The sequence below is a fragment of the Athene cunicularia genome, assembly GCF_003259725.1.
Source record: "Athene cunicularia isolate RWA chromosome 7 unlocalized genomic scaffold, athCun1 chr7_part1, whole genome shotgun sequence".
NCBI lineage: Eukaryota > Metazoa > Chordata > Aves > Strigiformes > Strigidae > Athene > Athene cunicularia.
This window is the reverse complement of record NW_020799107.1, coordinates 3,579,507-3,597,895: the sequence shown is the minus strand read 5'-3', so window position 1 is coordinate 3,597,895 and position 18,389 is coordinate 3,579,507. Positions and strand designations below refer to the sequence as shown.

The following is an 18,389-nucleotide window of genomic DNA, read 5'->3' as shown; positions in this document are numbered from 1 at the left end:
GTGTTGTGAGTGTTTATACTTACTTTCTGCATGTAATCCTTTCCCCTCTCTTTAGAAAATCAGTGAGAATTGCAGTGCTTCATCAGCCAGCTCAGCAAGACAACCCCAAAATCCGACAGATTCTGGGCAGTCCAGAAATTGTTCAGCACCAACGCCTACAGCAACATCAGATTCCCAAGTAGATGGCGACTGCGTTGTGTCAGATCATGATGCTCAGCCTGCTGCTGCAGGGCCCTGAGACGCGCTCATCTTATCAAATCCAGTGCATGGAATTCTGCTTCTCACCTGGGAAATGCTGGAGTAGGAGCTCAAAAGTAGGACTTCCTTCATCTTAACGATCATAATGTGATGCAGTGCAAGCTTTTAACTATATAAAGAATATTCATATGACTACACAGAGCAACACGAGCAGGGAAGCCAAAAGTTCGGAGTTCTCGAGGGAAGTGATGTGGCCGGATCTAACGGTAGGAAGAATTCTTGGCTGCTTTGCTAAAGCTGAGTCAAGTGCTGTGAGATTGCTTTGCAGTCTGTAGAACAAGGGAGTTCTCTCCTCGCTTGTTGAGGCACAGAGTGTCTGACTTGATTGGATAACTTGCTTCTTTGAATTTGTTCCCAAGACAAAACGAATAGACATTTTAGGAGAGAGACCAAGTTGCCCTGCATAGTCTATTAGGAAATATCAGATCCAATAAATATAGGAACAGCATGAACTGTCTCTGTAAAGAGTTCTCAGAAACTGAGTAGCTTTAGGAAGCGTATCTTCATATTATGGTGATGGATTAAGTAAAATACACACATATTCAAAGAATATGTTTTTGAAGCTAATGTTATCTTGTTTGAGATAAAGGTTTAGTTCTGCGAAGCAAAGATTTTGAACTGGTGTTTTAGTGAAACAAAAAAGCTGGAGGAAGGCTTCTGAAGAAGTTACCCTCTGCGCTTGCAGCCCTTCATTTGGGCGTAGGTTGTGTGCGTTTGGGTAATTTTAGATTTGATGTTTTACTGAGACAAGCATCTTTGATCAAGATTGCACAGTCTGAGATTGATCAAGGGTTTCAATGGACACACTGGCTTTTAGGTTTTTTATTTCATCATCTATACAATGGTTTATTTAATGCAGTGTAGTTACTGTGGTTATTTATTGAGAAAACAGTAAGCTTTAAGTGCCTGGGGAAGGTGGGGGTAGGGAGGAATCACCTGAAAGTCTTGATGATTAGGATTACAGGGGCAAAGTTGTTGATGCAGAAATCAAGCAGAGTGAGAGATTGTCAGGAGGAATCAAACGTAACGAAATTGCGGTATGTTTAGGAAATTACTTTGCCCAATGAGAAAACACTGGAAGACTTTAGATTATGTTTTATTATGCTTTTCAATATTAACTGCAGCCGGCTCAGTTGCTGGTGCATAGCGAAAATTGCTGCTGGAAGGAAATCCTTGGGCTCAGGGAGGAGTCAGGGGTGGGGGGGGGGTTAGTCAGGACAGTGTTTTGGCCCATTTGCTTATGTTAACAGCTTGTTCCTGGGAGATTCTGAGCACTCTGAACACTTGGCTTCTACAGAACTGAGTGAGTGTGGCTCAACCCTCCCTGAAGTCAGAGGTGTGTGATGGTTCGGGCCTTCCCCAGGGAAGGTGCATGCTGTGGCACTGCACAGCGACCCAGAGGCAAGGCTGATGGCAGCGCAGGGTTGGGGGGTAAAGATGGCAGTGGTTGAGCAGACGAGAGGGCACGCACTCCTACCCACCTTGACATTGGGTTAGCTTGACAGAGGGGGTGTCCCGTAGCTGTGCTTTAGCTGTGCTTTCAGAACCACCCGTGTTCTGGTGGTGCCTGGGACCAACACCATAGACAATAAAAAGAAACATCGACGACTAGCCACTAGTTACTTTTTTTGCACTTGAACTTAAATGTACTGTACTCACGTAAATCCTCATGACTTGTCTAAGTGTCCTTTAAAATCAAAAATGTATTTATTGTATGTTTGTATAACTTGGGGGAGAACTAAAGACTGAACAGGTGACAGGACAGAAGGATGCTAAAAATCATCTTGAGGCAAACCAACCATATGTTGAGTTCATGCTGTATGGTGTTACCTCAGCTGCTGCTGCATACCACCTGGATTGTGAGGTGAAGAGCTTGTACACTGTGTTTACACTTCAGAATCGTGTATTTGAAATGCCTGCTCTTTTTGGAATTGTATAGTCATTCTGTGTTGCAAAATGGACATGTACACCTGGGTTTTGATATTTGTGAAACTGTAAAAACTGTGGTAAGAAATATAAAATATCCATAATATATTTAATAGTATCAATCTGAACTTATATTTGCTCATATTACGGTGAAAACCATGAACATAATCACCTGGATTGAAAATAATTCAGTGATAATGCCCTTTTGCTAGGCTCACTGGAGGATGGTGCCTGGAGGATAGTGAACCTAGAGCCTGGGAACTACTCTTGCATGGTGTTCAAATCAGTTTCACGATAAAATCTGACCATAGGCCCAGACTCCTTTTCGTGGGGTGAGGGGAATGTAGAGGATGCACACCAGCGTGCATCACAAACAGGCTGATACAGAAGTGTGCAGGACATCATGAGTGAAAGACAATGGATGTTTGTCACCTAGCAGGTTTGAGAGAGAGGCTGCGAAGTGCAGGTCATGTCAGCTTGTATGGAAATACTTCCCATTTCTATTTCTGATTAATGAAATATATTTGCACTATTGCACCTGCCCTATACATTTGTCTGGATTTTTTTTTTCTTAGGTGTAGAATGATTACATTTTTACTATATTAACTGCTTAACTTGTATGAACACAAAAGCGATGACAGGGAGGGATCTTAGTTTTGGTTTGTTGTTTGCACGTGTGTAGCTGCCAGACCTCACTCATCACCTTTCGAATTTGGCTTTGCAGTGGTTTGGATCTGTCATGAGTGGCGAACGGGAACAGCAAGCTCTTTCGGGAAAATGCAGTCAGGGCAGAGGGGACACTGTTTCAGAGCAACCACAGCTAATGTACCGTTACCATTTCTTAAATCTGCTCCAAGGGAGAAAACCTTGGAACATGAACACTCCCAGTTTGCTTGGCTCCTCCTTGTCTTATGTCCTACTGTTCTAAGTGAGCAAATGCATAAAGGGAGGAAAACCACAGAGTTGAAAAATATTTTTACTTTAAAAAAATCTTGAAAGTACGAGACAGTATATCAAGTATGCTGTACCATGAATACAAAATAAATACAAATTCTAAATTTTAAAAAAACCCCATGAAACAGAAGATAAATGTAACTCATCTGTTGTTAAGGAAGAAAAGGCTTTTATACTGGTTAAGGCAATGGATTAACATCTAGATTCTGTTCCCAGATTTTCTGGCTGAACACTGGACAGTACATGATAATTGTCTTACAGTAAGCCTATATAATCTCCATATATCACAGGAGCACTGTGCAAGTAAACTCACTGCTGGCAAAGGGCTCGAATGACAGCAGTTGGTTTTGGTGGGTTTTGTTTATGAAATGCTTCCAATGCTGGAACAGGCTTGGGAGGATTTTTAAGGTCAGTATTAGCTATCCTCTGAAGTAGTTGTCATTGTTCACATATGTCATTGCACTTCTGTCTTGAATGTACTTAGTAGTTTCTTGCTCTATTTTGGATAGTATTGTCCCATCCCTGGCAGATGATGGACTTCACAACTACAAAAAATGTTTGTTTTGGTTTTTTTCTCCTTGTTGGAGTAGGTGTCTGTGGTACTGTTCTCAGTAATTTAGAAAAAGGGACAGTGTCTGAAAAAATGTAATTGCCTATTTTTGGGGAGCTTTTCTGTTTAACATATTGGTTAAGTAAAATATTATCTCAGCCACTGTATATAAATACATACTATGTACTTATGGAAGGATAATTATCAGTACCTCAGTAAAGAGGATATACAGAAAAACAGTGGGCTTAAGCTAGGACAAATCTGATTCTCCCCTTGGCCTCAATTCACATGGATAGGAGTTCTTAGCTAAATACAAAGTACACTGAAAAAACCCATGTACTTTAAAACATGCAAACCCCATTTAACATTAGGACATCTCTTCTTTTTTAACTAATCCGTAATAATTTCAGGTACTTCATTTTCACAATGGCGACACAAGCAAAGGTAAAATGAAATCTTTAGCCTACTAAGATCATTGTTCGGCAGGGAGTTTCCATCCTTCTCCCAAACCATCAAAGATAGAGACTTTCCTCTATTTTCACAACAGCTTCTTGCTAGCAACAGAACCCCCCAGGCCAAGCCTGATTGCTAGAGCGTGGGTGGCAATTTAGCTGGGAGTTTGGTAGCAGCAGCCTTTTGGAGGTGAGCCTTAACTGCTAGTGGCCTTCCTCAGCAGAACTCTTGCGCTATTTTTGAACATTGTGGACAGAACAGTGAGTGTATTTTGGATCACCTGCTTGACAGGGCTTCTCTCTGCTAAGCATGCTATAGGTTCTGCATATGTATTTGTAAATGTACAGCACAAAAGGGTGTTAAATGGCTCTCTACTGTAAAATCAAAGAGTCCCTTTTAAAATGAAGCAAAGTTGGAAGCAATAGGAACCATGTAAGTAAGGCTTTCAAGTACCAACTCTGAGCCCTGTTTGATACAGAGGAGCTCTTGGAATGTGGTTAGTACTGTTTAGAGGGAACAGATTTTCTCCCTTGTCCAGTGATGGACAATGAGAAACTACAGTAGTGCACGCACTGCTGAAGTCGTGCTGCATCATTAGGCACGTTACAAATATGTCCCTTTTAAAACAAATACATCCTGGTCTGACATGCTCTTCTGGAGAGCTCACTGCTTCCCACCTCTGGCAATTCCTGGTGGGACAGTGACAAAATTAATGGTCTTTTGTTTTCTGCAGTTTGGAAGACAGTAAAGGAACACAGGAAGGCGAGGACAGAATATAGGGATAATCTAAAGAACAAAATAAGAAAATGACCTCTGAAGGTGGATGACCTTGAGGGGACATGAGCTATTCCCTGCCCTAGGACTGCATAATACGTGAAGTGGAAGACATTTGACTGTCTAAATTTCTCTCCCTGTTCTTTTCTCTTCCTCCCCACACATCTCCTGTGCCATGTCCCAAAGAGGGCAAAAGAAAGCGAGGTGGGAGCCAGGTATCCCTCCCTCATTGCCTTGCCAGGAATTACTTTCTGCTTTTTATTGAATGAGCACACTACTGAGTACTCTGAGGAAAGTGGAGCTGTGTTTATCTGTATTCCCAATTACATGGTTGCAGCACCACCCCATCTCTGCTGACAGCAGTTTCTCCAAGCAGCTGAAATGGCCGCAGCTGTTTTGTGGGCCGTTGAGAGGCCTGGAATGGAGAGCAGTACCCATCCGAGGTAAGGTGATGGTGAAATTGAAAGCAATAATAAAAATACATTTGGGGATGGAAATCCTCCTAAATCATCTGCAGCTGTCTGAAATGGAGAAGCAGAGGACTGGAGAAAGCTGCAGCAGAGGGACCTGTGAAGGGGGAAGAAAAGTATGTGAAGAAACAAAGACATGGAAAGAACAAAGTGCAGTGTCACTAGAGCAGAGACTGAGAACAGAATGATACAAGCAGAGGGTGAAAAGTCAGACAGGGTTCTGATGAGTAAGGGAATCTTAAATGTGGAGAGGCAAATGAAGCTACGGACAGCAAGCCTAGCCAGAAAAGCAAACAAACCTTGTTCCTCTATTGGTGTTTAGCACTAAGAAGTCTCATAAACAATAAAAACAGTTTATCAGCACACTAATAGCATTTGACACATAGGGTACTTAATAATAGAGTATTAATAATGGCTTCTCCTCCCTCTAGTGCTCAGGCACAGAGGACTTGATGATGAAAAAAGCCAAAACAGATTCTCTGTTTTGTAGAGGTAGTATCCTTGTGAAAAAAGGCATCCTGGTGGGACAAGCTGCTGCCAGTACTTGCTCTGGAAATAAATAACATTTACTTCTCCAGTTAAAGTACCAACAGCATGAGAATCCTCTTCACTTCAACTGTCCCTATGGTTTCCTTCTGTTGCTCTCATCAGGTAACAGCAGTGAGAAAGGAAACAGTTTTTTCAAAAATCCTTGTTTGTCCACCAGCAACTACAAGAAATCACCAAGTGTGAGTTCTCAGTCTTTATCCTTCCTTTCTAGGATGAAATTGTTTTCCCTCTCCTTATTTTAGGTTATTTCCCAAAGCTCAGAGCAACTCAGTAGCATATGGAAATGAAATTTGTGCATGCATTTCATCTTCATTCTCCTCATCTCCTTCATGGATGGAGCTGGCTGGATCATCTTGCTCAGATTCTGCCCTTGTCTCAAAGAGCTGCTCTTCCAGGAAGAAGCTCCCAATGCCATATTCCTCATCATGCGCCTTTGTTTCTGCAGGTGAAACATGGGGACATCCCAGAACAAAACCTGCAAACCTGCCAGATTTTTAAAGGGAGAAGTGATCAGCTGAGAAATGGAAAAAAAAATTACTGTAAATGGAGGGGACACTGCCAGTTAAGCAGGGATGTTGTAAGGTCATGCCCACAAGCAGTGTAGATGAGGGGAAGCTGCGGCATGAGCTAGGGAGTCCTGAACAACAAAGTAAATGGCAACGGATGGCAACGACACTGAAGATTTGTTTTCCTGCCTCATCTTTTCAGTCTTCAGTCTGTTCTATATAAGTAACTTTTGGTCTTCTGGAGGCCATCTGCAGGGTCTTGTGACTAAGCAAGAAGATCTAACTTTGTTTTCTCATCTTGTCAGTACTTGTGGGGTAATCCAGAACAAGCATTTGGACAGTTGGATAGATGCTACTTTAGCTTCTGAAAATAAATTAAAGCTGTAGCATGTCTGAGACAAAGGCTGAAAGAATTCAGGTAAGTTGATACTGCTAATGAAAGAAAAAATGGTGAGCACTTCGCATTCCTACATTGCTGTGCTTCTAGTGCTTGCACGCACACTCCAGGCAAGCTGAGCTAAAGTCTTGCCAAAGAATTCCTGATTTTGGGGAACTTGGGAGCTACAGGCTGGGAGTTCTACAGCTGCTCCATGTGAATGCCGAACTGGAGGTCTGGCAGAACACAGCATGAACTTAGCACTATCCCCACATTTCAATTTGCCACAAATCTTACTTTCAGTGGACAACTACATTGAAAAGACAGAATGGAGCTGGAGGTTTCTGGCAAGTGTGTGGAAACAGACGGCAGTTCTGACACCTGGGTAAGTGTCGACAGCATCAGAGAAATGTAAGAAAAAGGAAATGCAGCTACATTCTGGAGTTCTGGTAAACTGATCAATAATTTACATTTTAGACTTAACATTTCTGTGAGATGAATGTTGTCACCTCGCTCTTCTTGGAAGCACTCTTAGTCTAAATGGGGAACAGAGTTGGACTGGCTGCGTTTTACAGGTTTGTCTTGTGTTGAACTATCTTCTCATGCTTAATGGAAGCTTGAAGGGGTACTCGCCTTTAAATCAGACTTTTGTTGGTTGTCCTTTTTTGTATTTTTATAGTGAGCAGTTTAGAAGAACTATATTAACTAATAGAAAATAGAGGTGTCTCAGTTGTTTGTTTTGTGCATTTGACAGTATTTTGTTTTACAATACTGCAGTGAGTTTTCACTTTTTGTATCTTTCAATCATGCTACAGAACGCAAGCAGCTTAGAAAATAAGATGATTTAACAATAAATCTGTAAAACCTGGCAGAGGGACTGAGTGCCCATCCAAGGAAGATTAAGGTTCTGAAACTAGTTTTAACTTTTTATTTAATTCCAAGTTGACTGGGGCTCCATTGAAATTGTGACACTTGGTTCTGTGACAAGGGCCAAGACATGGTAGCTTGCTAATATGTGAAACTCTGCTTCTGGTATCTTGGAAGTTTTGGTTTTGACAGAAATACACTGCTATTATGATTAATTATATATTCTGCAGGATTTTCTGGCTGCACTTATCTGACCCTTCCCAACCCATATTTGTCTTTAAGTTTGTCTAAGGAAAGCTGTTACCAGGAATTAGGTGTGAAAGCCTGCATGCTCTCAGAATAATTTATGGTCAGGAAGGAACAAACAGGGGCATAATACCACCAGCATGTAATATCCTTGAGTGGTATGGCTGTGATCTTTAGTGGGATTACTTGAGAAGATAAAGCTACTCGCCCATCTGAGTGCATTCAAGAGAAATGCACCTGGAAGAGTGCCTGAAGTAGCATTTGGGTCTGCTGTGTAACAGCTTCTGTACAATGTGCTTCCTGGTTTAGAGAAGCCAGATTTTCTTACCTATGTGGGGACTGGAGTTTGGATACAGCTAACCATGATGGGAAGTCAGGGTTCCTGCAGAATGAGCGCAGCTCCTCCAGGGCTCTGATAGTTTCTGTTTCACCTTGTTCTCGATACTCCTCTTCAGTAAGGTATTTAAACAATAACTTCTTTGATTTAAAGTAATTCTTAATTTTTCTAGAATGAAATGAAAACAGTATTTCTAGTCTTCTGGCACATAATTATTGTCTGTCTTTTTTCTCTACTACCTGCTATTAACATGGATTAATCACTTTTATCCTTTTAAGAGGACAAGCTACCTTCTTGCATTAAAATTTTAGGACAAGGTGTCTCATGTTTGCTAGCCTGTTTACCCTAGGTATTAACCAAAGTTGTAGAATTCCACAGAATGATACCTAATGAGCTTTGGATCACATCTTTATTGTGCATGCATGGACTAAAATCTCATAGAATTAAATAGATGGCTGCTTGCTCAGCCATTTTTATGTGCAGTATGCAAAATGTGTCTGTGCAGAGACATGGGCTGAATCAAAACCCTGTCTGCATATGTAACTTCAAAGATAAGCAGTGCTCTAAGTCTGTTATGAGTTGTTCATGTTGTTTACTAGATCGCTTTTCTTAAATCTTGCTTTAAATTACAAAACTGAGTAGTCTGAGGCCAAAATGTTTACAATCTGATGTTTTTTTAGCTGCTGCGTAGCGATGTATAATATAATTAGGTATCAATTAGAAAGTGTGCCATGTTCTGTTCCCTTCTGTCGACTGCTTTCAATTTAAATGTTGTGATGAGTTAAGATAAGCAAGGGCTGGATGCCCATAAAACTTTCAGCTCTGTATAAAAACACCTGCTCCAATCAGCAGCATTCAACTTTCCTCCTTATTTCCCTGCAAAGCGAGAATGAATTGTAGCCCTTGTTCAGGTTACATAGTAAAGGTTTTGCTGGCTCAGTGGGATCAGTATTGATCTTAACAAATAATGTGAGGTTCTTAGTTATTTTGATGTATCAGCTGCTCTGAACTATGTATCTGGCATCATGGCCTCACAGTTTGGTGCTTCTGCTTCGTGTTTTGAAATAGGAAAAAAAGCTCCTTATTCTCCTAAGAGAGATTTATAGAGCTGTATTTCAGTGCTTTTTGGCTTTATAGAAGCATCAGTTCATGAAAAACAAAAAGAGGTCCATATGGAGAACAAACTACAGTGTTTCAGGGTAAAACAGGTATGTCCTGGCTTCTGTGAACTTGTAGCCAAATCTTACTGATTTTAGAGTGAGCTGAACGAGCTTACATCAGGTAAGTAAGTATTGATCCCATATGTTGCTTTTGAAACCGTTCATGCTTCTCAGCTGCAGGCAAAAATCCGTTTTCAACAAATGATAAATTCTACCTAAAGTAAAAAAGCTTCAACCCAGTCGACACTTCAGTATCTAAAAAGAGTACAAGAGCAAAGCAATACGTTCTTCAAAACTTAACAATGTGTAAAGGACTAAAAAATAAATTATTGGGGTTTTATTCTTTTGGTTATGCCAGTTCTGGCCTTTGCCTCTTCCTGGTTCTCTGCAGTTCAGTTGAAGTCCACAGCTGTGGAACAGTCTGCACTAAAGACTCTTAATCTGGCACTGAAGGTGAAAAACAGATGTAAATTGGCAGAACTTTTTAGAATCTTAAGTATTGTATTTGTGATAAAACATGCTTCAAATTCAAGGATGAGCAAACATGTTGTTCCCATATTGCTAATGAAAATACTTAGTAAACTAAGGTCTGTATATGAGTGGATTAAGAACAGCCCTGTGGAGGACTTGTGGGTATTAGTGGGTGGAAAACTGACTGTGAGCCAGCAATGTGCTCTCACAGCCCAGAAAGCCAACCGTGTACTGGGCTGCACCAAGAGAAGTGTGGCCAGCAGGGCGAGGGAGGGGATTCTCCCCCTCTACTCTGCTCTTGTGAGATCCCCCCTGCAGTGCTGCGTCAAGCTCTGGGGCCCCCAGCACATAGACCTGCTCGAGTGGGTCCAGAGGAGGCCACGAAGATGCTCAGGGGCTGGAGCACCTCCCCTGTGAGGACAGGCTGAGAGAGTTGGGGTGTTCAGCCTGGAGAAGAGAAGGCTCCGGGGAGACCTTACAGCGGCCTTCCAGTGCTGAAAGGGGCTACAGGAAAGGTGGGGAGGGACTCTGCATCAGGGAGGGTAGGGATAGGACAAGGGGTAACAGCTTTAAACTGAAAGAGGGCAGATTTAGATATAAGGAAGAAATTCTTCCCTGTGAGGGTGGTGAGGCCCTGGCACAGGTTGCCCAGAGCAGCTGTGGCTGCCCCCTCCCTGGCAGTGTTCCAGGCCAGGTTGGATGGGGCTGTGAGCAACCTGGGCTAGTGGAAGGTGTCCCTGCCTGTGGCAGGGGGGTGGAACTGGATGATCTTTAAGGTCCCTTCCAGTCCAAACCAGTCTATGATATTGCAAGCAGTTCCCATTCCAAGTGCCACAATATCAGTGGGGTTCTGGGAATAGGGGGGAATGTCTCCACAGCGGTAACAGATTCAAGGCAGATGTGTACATCTAGGCTCATAACCTTGGAAAACTAAAATCAGTGGAAACCACTGGTTTTGTGGACACAGGTTTTTAGTCTGAACTCTATACTATCTAACCTACAAGGACTGTCACTGTTGAACATCTGTTTCCTCAGTGATAGCACACTGTTTTATCCCCTATGATTCAGCATGTTACCTGCAGATTCCCTCACTACACATGAAACCAAGACACTATTGCTATGGTCTAATCAATCAGCCGAACAGAAATGTTTTCATTACCATATGCTGCAGAGTAGAAGGTGATATGTTTGTACGTGAGAGCACAGTCACATTTCTCTATTCTCCAAGGAGCAAAACTCACATATAGAACTTCCAGATGGAAAATAATTAAATTCTTGTGTCTCAGGGCTTTAAACCCTTTCTTTTGCAGCTTTACATCTGGTAAAAACAACTAGTACTAGAAAGTCATCAGTCATTCCTGAAGTGTAAGGGGTTTTTCATTATCAGGCTCCAGTATTTCTTGGTGATACAGGAACTTGGACACTCACAAGTACATACAAACCTGCCTATGTGACTAGCAGCACCAAGGGGGTAACACAGGCCTTTTGAACAGAGGCTGGCTGCTATTACTGCATACGCAACTTGAGGTATGGTGACACCACAGTACATCAAGACAAAGGCTGTTAATTGTAGCATCCATGAGAATAAGGTGATGCTCAGTTCAGTGGTAAGAGGTCCATGCTGATAGCAAGTGGCAAAGCTGGTACCTCCAACAGCCAAAAGATACCCTGTAGAAGCAGAAAAGGATGTGGAGAAAAAGATGGTAACTACCCATATAAACTTCCTTAGATCAGTTCACAAAGTTCGCAACTGCTGTGAAGTATAGCCTGCTGTTTCTTGTGTTCTCTTACAGATACCTGCATTATGTTGTGTTTTATATTTCAAAAGTGTGCAATGAGCTCACAAGGTGATCTATGAACAGCCTTCAGCTAATACTGAGCTGCACGTGAATCTTCCCCATGCGAGAATGTCAAGGCAGGTGCCAGATCAGTAGATCTGTCAGCCCCTGCAGCCACATCCAGTTAGCAATTTATGCATCCAGTTCCTAGATCCAACAAAATACAAATCAGCATAGCTGCTCTTTTGCTGTCACAGGGAATGCAGGTGATGGCAAATCAATGAACAAATAATATGGACAAAGTCTGCTCTTAAAGCTGTTGCTGGCCCACTACATCAGACTCCTTATTTAATGATATAATATGCGTAAATACTCATTTGAGTGAATGTAGGAACCTTTGGAATATTCCAATGTCCATGCCTTAGGAGAAAAATGAGTCACTTGATTTTGTTTTTTATGGGCAGGTATTCATCTAACCACTAAATTAAACCAAAATCTGCAGCACATTTTTTTATTATTTTCTTACCCAATAAGTAGTTTCTGTGTTCCAACCACAACCACTGCATATTCTCTTTGAAGCAGTAAATAAAATAGAGTGAGCACATCAAGCAGCCACTCATTAAGATCCAGAAGGTACTGTGCTGGAAAAACAAAAACAAACCCAAAAACTTTTTTAAAATGTCAAGTCATAATCAGGACCATTGTGCAAGGGAACTCTTAAGGCAAAACTAGATGTGATATTTGGTAGACCTACAGGGCTTATGATTTGTTAGACTTCCATTGTACAGTGCTCTGCACTCTTACAACTGAACAATACCAGCCTACTGCAGTGTATTTCCAATTAACATATCTCAGCAGTATTGTGGGAATGCATAGACTTTGTAAAAGTAAAGGAAAAATTCACATCTGCCTTGCAATGAATTGTCTCTGGTGAATGGAAGAGAATCCATCCCAGCTGCCAATAAAACTACATTTTGATTTAGATTGATTATTATAGATTTAAAAGTAAGCTTAGCTCCAGTTCAGTAAAAATAATTTGTTTCAGAATAAACTCTTCTTGTACATCAACAGTCTCCTGTAAACTCAGGAGCAAGCTAACTAGAACTTGATTCTGACCTAATTATATTTACTTGACGCAAGAAATCCTGCAGTCATTTCAGTGGCATTACCTGGCCACAAAAGCAGAGCAAGATCAGAATCTGGCTCTGTACTCTTCACTTCCTATATTATGATGTTGATGACTATTATTATTATTTTTATTTTGTTTTATAAATGTAGATTTACCCTTGGAATAAACCTTTTAAGAGTCAACAGGACAAAGACTAGCTGAGCAAGAACACCCAGTATCATTCCAGAAAGGTAAAAGAACTTGGTACTCCTGCAAGAGAATGAGAGAATATGGTGAGAAGTATAATTTGCAATTGGTTAAGATGCCAACATTTGTAAAAACAGCAGTGATCCTCAATAAGAACTTAACACAGCTGTAAGTTAAAAGTTGTAGTTATATGGTTAACAGGCCCAGTTTAGATATTAAATCTGTGTTAAGGAAAAATTCCCAACAGATATTAAGGTCACTGGAGTTGTTACAGGCTAGGAGATTGTGTTGGGTTTTTTTAAAGCTCACACTATTGCTGATTTCACTGACCTTCTAGTTTCTGGTAATTTCATTTTCTTCTATGTACCGATACGGTTCTGTACTGCAAGCAAAGTTTTATTTTTTTAATTTAAAATGTAAAAAAAACCCCTCCACAAACCTACAAGTTGTTTTTTTTCTAAGCTTATACGTTTATAAAGTCTGACTTTTTAATTCAGAGTTAATGCTATAAAACCTATTGCTGCTCTTCTTGTTTTAGAGGTGCCTCCTGACAATTAATCTGTGACTCATTTTGCTTTGAAGTCATGGGACACATGTTTTGCTATAACAAGAAGTATCCTCCCTTACATGCTATGCAAAATGTGCATCAAAAGAACGATGGGGAAAGGTTAGCACAAAGGTGGAGGCAGATGACCTCATCCTAAGCATTTCTCGCTGCAGGAAGGCATCACTATTTAGCACTCAGCTAACCTCACTAATCTGCAAAAGGGGGAGAGAATTTCTTTGAATCCACACACTTGCTCGCTGAGGATTGTCTTGGTGTAGCCCATTGCAGGAAGCTTGGATACAAGAACCCTAACAAAGCAAAGTGATTAATCGAGTGCAGCATTCCAAAATATGTCCCAATTTCTCCAAATACAAGTGAAGCCATTTTTAATATATGTTCAGCTTCCTTATCTCACTTTCCCAAAGAACCGCCTCTTTAGCTTAAGAAACAGACCAAAGATGCTCAGACTTTGGGAAAGAAGGTCAAAAGCCAGCAGCTAGTACTCACCTGCTCAGGCTGTTTGCAAAATGGAACAGAAAAATTCCAGCTACAAACAAAAACAAGAGCTTTCCATCTAGCACTGAAAAAAGGGGAGAAAAAAAAATAGAAATGGACTTTAGACTAATTTAATCTGAAATGTTGGTTATACAAAATATCAACAGAAAAGTCCCAATCTTCTTACAGAAAAGACAGTACATTCAGTAATTGGCAATACCAGTCTATCTGTAATCTAAACTGAAAGTGTTTGTACTTACTTCCTCGTTTCACACTCACGGTGTACAGTTCAGTTTTGAAGGGCTGTATTCTGAAACAAATATCCTCTCCATATTGTTTTATGCTTATGAAAGTTTCTGTAGATGTCTCTGGTTTCCGGAAGATTTGAACAGCACATGCAGCAAACTCAAAGACGGTTTCTGAATTACGACAGTTGCTTTCTTCTGAAATAGGCTCAAACCTGAACTTTTCTCTGCTGTTAACTCTTATCTAAAAACAACAGAATACACAGAGAAGTATTCTGAATCACTGAGTTTTTTGCTTTTCTGAACTATATATAAGTTGTTTAGGCCTTAGAAGGTGATTCAGAGAACTCAGTGACAACAAAATTCTATGGAGGGGCTTCAATCCACTCAAAAGCTTGGTGGGTTTGGTTTTACCATGACACTTGCCCACACACAGATTCATAACAAAACCAGTAATATTTGACTGACCAGTTTCTTTTGTGGATATTCATATACTTCCCCATTCCTCTCCTGAACCTTAAGAAACTGGACTTGCTTTTCTTGTAGTTAATAATTCAATCTTCATGTTAGGGACAGAAGAGGGATAAGGAAAATTAAACATATTCTGATGAGAAATTTAAAATATAAGCACATTCCTGTCAGGTATTTTGGGGTTTCTTACCAGTTCCCAGCACCCTCCCCCACCAAACTGGTAAAAGATCTTGTTGATCTTCTGAGATGGGATGATCTTCCTGAAGATTCTGATTCATTGTGAGCTCTTGATCAGAGCCTATTAGACAACAAATACTCATCTACAAAAAAGTGATGCAAGAGGTAATAAAACAGGCTTCTATTGGGAGAAGAGACAACATGTCAGCCAGCAATTAGTTAGGGGAAAAAAAAAAACCCTGAACTTCCTCTATTTAAAGATTTACTCCAAGAAAGTTTGTGTGACTGTTGGAGGGTTTCACCACCTAAAGTCTGCAACCATTCGTAGACACATCTGCAGCATGTTCCTGAGGAAAACAGTCCTTGGAACAAAGGGATGTTCCACTTCTTGTATCTAAAAGCAAATTCCTCCAACAGAGATGAAGTTCCCTTCCCTTGTCTGGAGACATAGTTCTCAGGGGAGAAAAAAAAAAAAAAAAAAAAAAAAAAAAAAAAAAAAAAACACTGATAGTCAGCTTGTGCCTTTAGCTATTATTGCTTCCAGCGTTAAGAGATTTTTATATTGTTTTGTGCTGATCCCTCAGCATGTTTCTTGTAAGATGACCCTCTGTTACTGCTGCTTTTCCATTAGTCACGATCTAATACTTCATATACTTGTGGCTTGGTATGCTACAGCAAGTGAGTCACAGAACCCCATTTTATACTCAAAAGTTTTAATAAAGGCATTTGATGATAAGCAAAAACAATTTTTGCAGAGGTTAACAGTGGCCCATCAGCAGAAAAGGTCTGCGACAAAATAATACGCAACACTAAATTAATGTTTGGGTGACATCATACTATAAGCCTGGTTGACATCTTTCTAACAGAGACTAAACCTCACTGCACCCAAAGCAGAGGATCACAATGCCACATTTTTATCATGGTCCTACCTATACACGGTTCAAACTACTAATTAAACATAGATACTGCTTTGATCTTGCTAACTGAGCATACACTTCTCTGGCAAAAGTTCACGTGAAATGTACTGCACATCTGAATGATTCCCAAAACGGCCTCTTACCTGAAGAGTTGACCAAAGGTACTGCAAGTGAATGGTTCTGTTTTGCACATAGCAATAACAGTTTTCATCCTGTTTCTGGATGACATCCATTTCCTGCAAAAAGCTACAGTTTCTACCTGGGTGGGGGGCAGAAAAGTTAATTTTAAGCATGTATCAAATACAAATGTGTAATTTTTCTCCATTTCATTGTCTGTGCTGAGGGAATCACAAGCAATTTGCAGATAATCAAATGTAAAAACTATGCTGCAGAATAGCATGTTCAGTTTGATTTAGATGAAAATTCAAATTAGACTACTAATCAAGTAATTTAGGCTCCAGAGCAAACTGCAACACCGTGGGGAAAAAAAAAAACAAACAACTAGAGCAATACTTTTAAAAAATGTAATCCATAAAACCTTGGCTTCGGTGTCAGTGTTTTGATGGCACTGGAATAGGGCCTGTGGGCCAAATTCACTGCTGGCACGAGTGGGTGTAACTCCACCGGAGTAGATGCTTATACCAATGGTGAGTGCAACTGTGGGAGTCTGAGCAGGTACACAGGCTTGCATATTAAAATAGTCATTTAGCACATGACACAGCTGCTGATGGCAGAAATCATACTCCTCTCCCTCAGAAATGTTTATAATGTTAAATAACACAACTCTTCTTTTGAAAACAAGTTTTCCAGACACAGTCCAGCCATGACATGTAACAAGGCAACTACACTGGTAGCTCGACATAAGTCATTTAATTAGGGATGCTAATTGAGGTCTAACTCTCCTGAAACATTACTGAGCCCCTAAGATCTTCAGAATTGCACTTTTGAGCAGAAATGCACCTAAAAGATTTATGGAGCAAACTGAAGAATAACATACATTCTGATCTATACACATGTGTAAAATATACCCTGCAGTGCATTACAGGAGTGTTCCAGGAACATAATTAAAGAGAAGAATAAAGGAAATAATTACAGATCTGAACAGAAGGAATCATCTGGCTCACTGAATAGAAAATGTAGGTCTAAGCCAAGCTCAGTAATAACTGCTAAAACACTGTCATACATTCAGAACAGCATAATGATTATGTGCAGAAGTCTCAATCTGGACAAGGAGATACTGTTTGCAGGTAAAAACCTGCCTGTCTCTATAAGGAAGCTGAATTTAGGCTAAATTATTTTTTAAACAATTTCATTAAGCCAATGAAAAATACTTGTGTGGATGTTCTTACATAAGTTTATTAGACATTTCAGAATTAAAGCATCCACTGGTGATCCTGCTAAAATAAAATGGTTTAAACTTAAAATTGAGGCATTTTTATTGTGAAAAATTAACAATCCGATTAATTTTGATCCACGGCAAAGCCAGCGGGAAGGGAGCACAATGCTTCAAAGAAGGGCTTCCAACAGGCACTTCCAATAAAAGTCATCAGGTGAAGTTGCAAAAGGATTCGTCTCTGAAGCGCTGCCGACTGATGCAGCAAGCAGGTGAGGCTGGGCACTGCCCAGGGCTAAAACCGAGATAATCAGTGGTAGGAAATGGCAATACTCTAGCAGGACCTAAAGGCTGCTGAGACTGCCCACACCTTCTCTGCAGGGGGTATTAGGATTTTCTACCACTATGGATAAACTGCCCATCCACATTACAAGTAATGTCCTCCATATACAACGCTGCAAATATTTTGTTACTCCCCTTAATTTTAAGGCATTTTCTTGAGAAAAATAATTTGCTTCAAACGAGAGATCAGCTCCATACAGTGAAACAATCACATTTCCAAAAGGAAAGATGCTTCTTAACAGGTAAGTGTGAGACAAGAGGGGGATTTTCGCTACCGTGAGAACACCCTGGGAGAGCAACTCTCAATATTTGAGATTATGAGCAGCGAAGAGAATCAGCATCTGGTGCAGAACCCGGAGGACGCCCAAGACTCGGGAACACCAAGGCAATGGGGGAAGCAGTTTCTGAGATAGATACCGCCACTACAACTGACAGTAGCTTTTAGGGTTTTCATTGCCCTCGTTAATAGGATCTGTTCTGCACCCCGAGCTAATGAGAAAGCCAGAGGGGCCGAGGCAGCCGCCCAGCCAGCTCCCCCGGCACTGGGCCCCGCCCTGCCAACCGCTGCCTCCGACAGGGACCCCACAGGCACTTGCTCTCCGTGCGCCTGCGGCCGCTTTGTTCACGCCGGTCCCCGGCGCTGGCCCTGCCTGTCCCACAAGGTGCTACCAAGCCGAAAATTCTCGTGGAAACTGAAGTGGGGCAAGCAGGAGAAAATCGCGGAGCGCCTCGGGGATGCGCCTAGCCCCTCAAACGACTTTAGCTCCGGGCAGGGGCGGGGGACGCGGAGGCCCCGGCCTTCCCGTAGGGCAGCGCCATTTTGGGCAGGGGCAGAGGGTCGCGCCGCACCGGGGGCGAAAGAGCCCCGAGAA

The 18,389-nt window shown here is 41.3% G+C and overlaps 2 protein-coding genes across 8 annotated transcripts in view; one reads left to right on the top strand and one right to left on the bottom strand.

Moving 5' to 3' along the window:
- Positions 1–2,302, top strand: part of MFSD6 (major facilitator superfamily domain containing 6) — a 29,337-nt gene extending 27,035 nt beyond the window's left edge. For 2 of the 4 annotated variants that reach the window (XM_026852602.1, XM_026852603.1), the window contains exon 9: positions 56–174. In XM_026852602.1, the coding sequence (XP_026708403.1) occupies positions 56–66 (11 nt within the window). In that variant the 3' untranslated portion in view covers positions 67–174. Of the gene's footprint in view, positions 1–55 lie in introns of all 4 variants that reach the window. The other 2 variants (XM_026852601.1, XM_026852604.1) reach the window with 2 other exon arrangements.
- Positions 1,076–18,382, bottom strand: NEMP2 (nuclear envelope integral membrane protein 2). Of its 4 annotated transcripts, none has more exons than XM_026852605.1 (8): positions 15,979–18,382; positions 14,293–14,514; positions 14,045–14,117; positions 12,960–13,053; positions 12,202–12,316; positions 11,340–11,565; positions 8,258–8,434; positions 1,076–5,482 (listed from the first exon to the last, which is right to left on the bottom strand). In XM_026852605.1, the coding sequence occupies exons 1-8, from the start codon at positions 16,133–16,135 to the stop codon at positions 5,239–5,241; spliced, it is 1,308 nt and encodes a 435-aa protein (XP_026708406.1). In that variant the 5' UTR covers positions 16,136–18,382; the 3' UTR covers positions 1,076–5,238. The 4 variants fall into 4 exon arrangements, with proteins under 4 accessions (XP_026708406.1, XP_026708410.1, XP_026708407.1 ...); XM_026852609.1 differs by having other exon boundaries at positions 14,293–14,407; positions 15,986–18,382; XM_026852606.1 differs by having other exon boundaries at positions 5,366–6,417.
- Between the last annotated feature and the right edge of the window lie 7 nt (positions 18,383–18,389).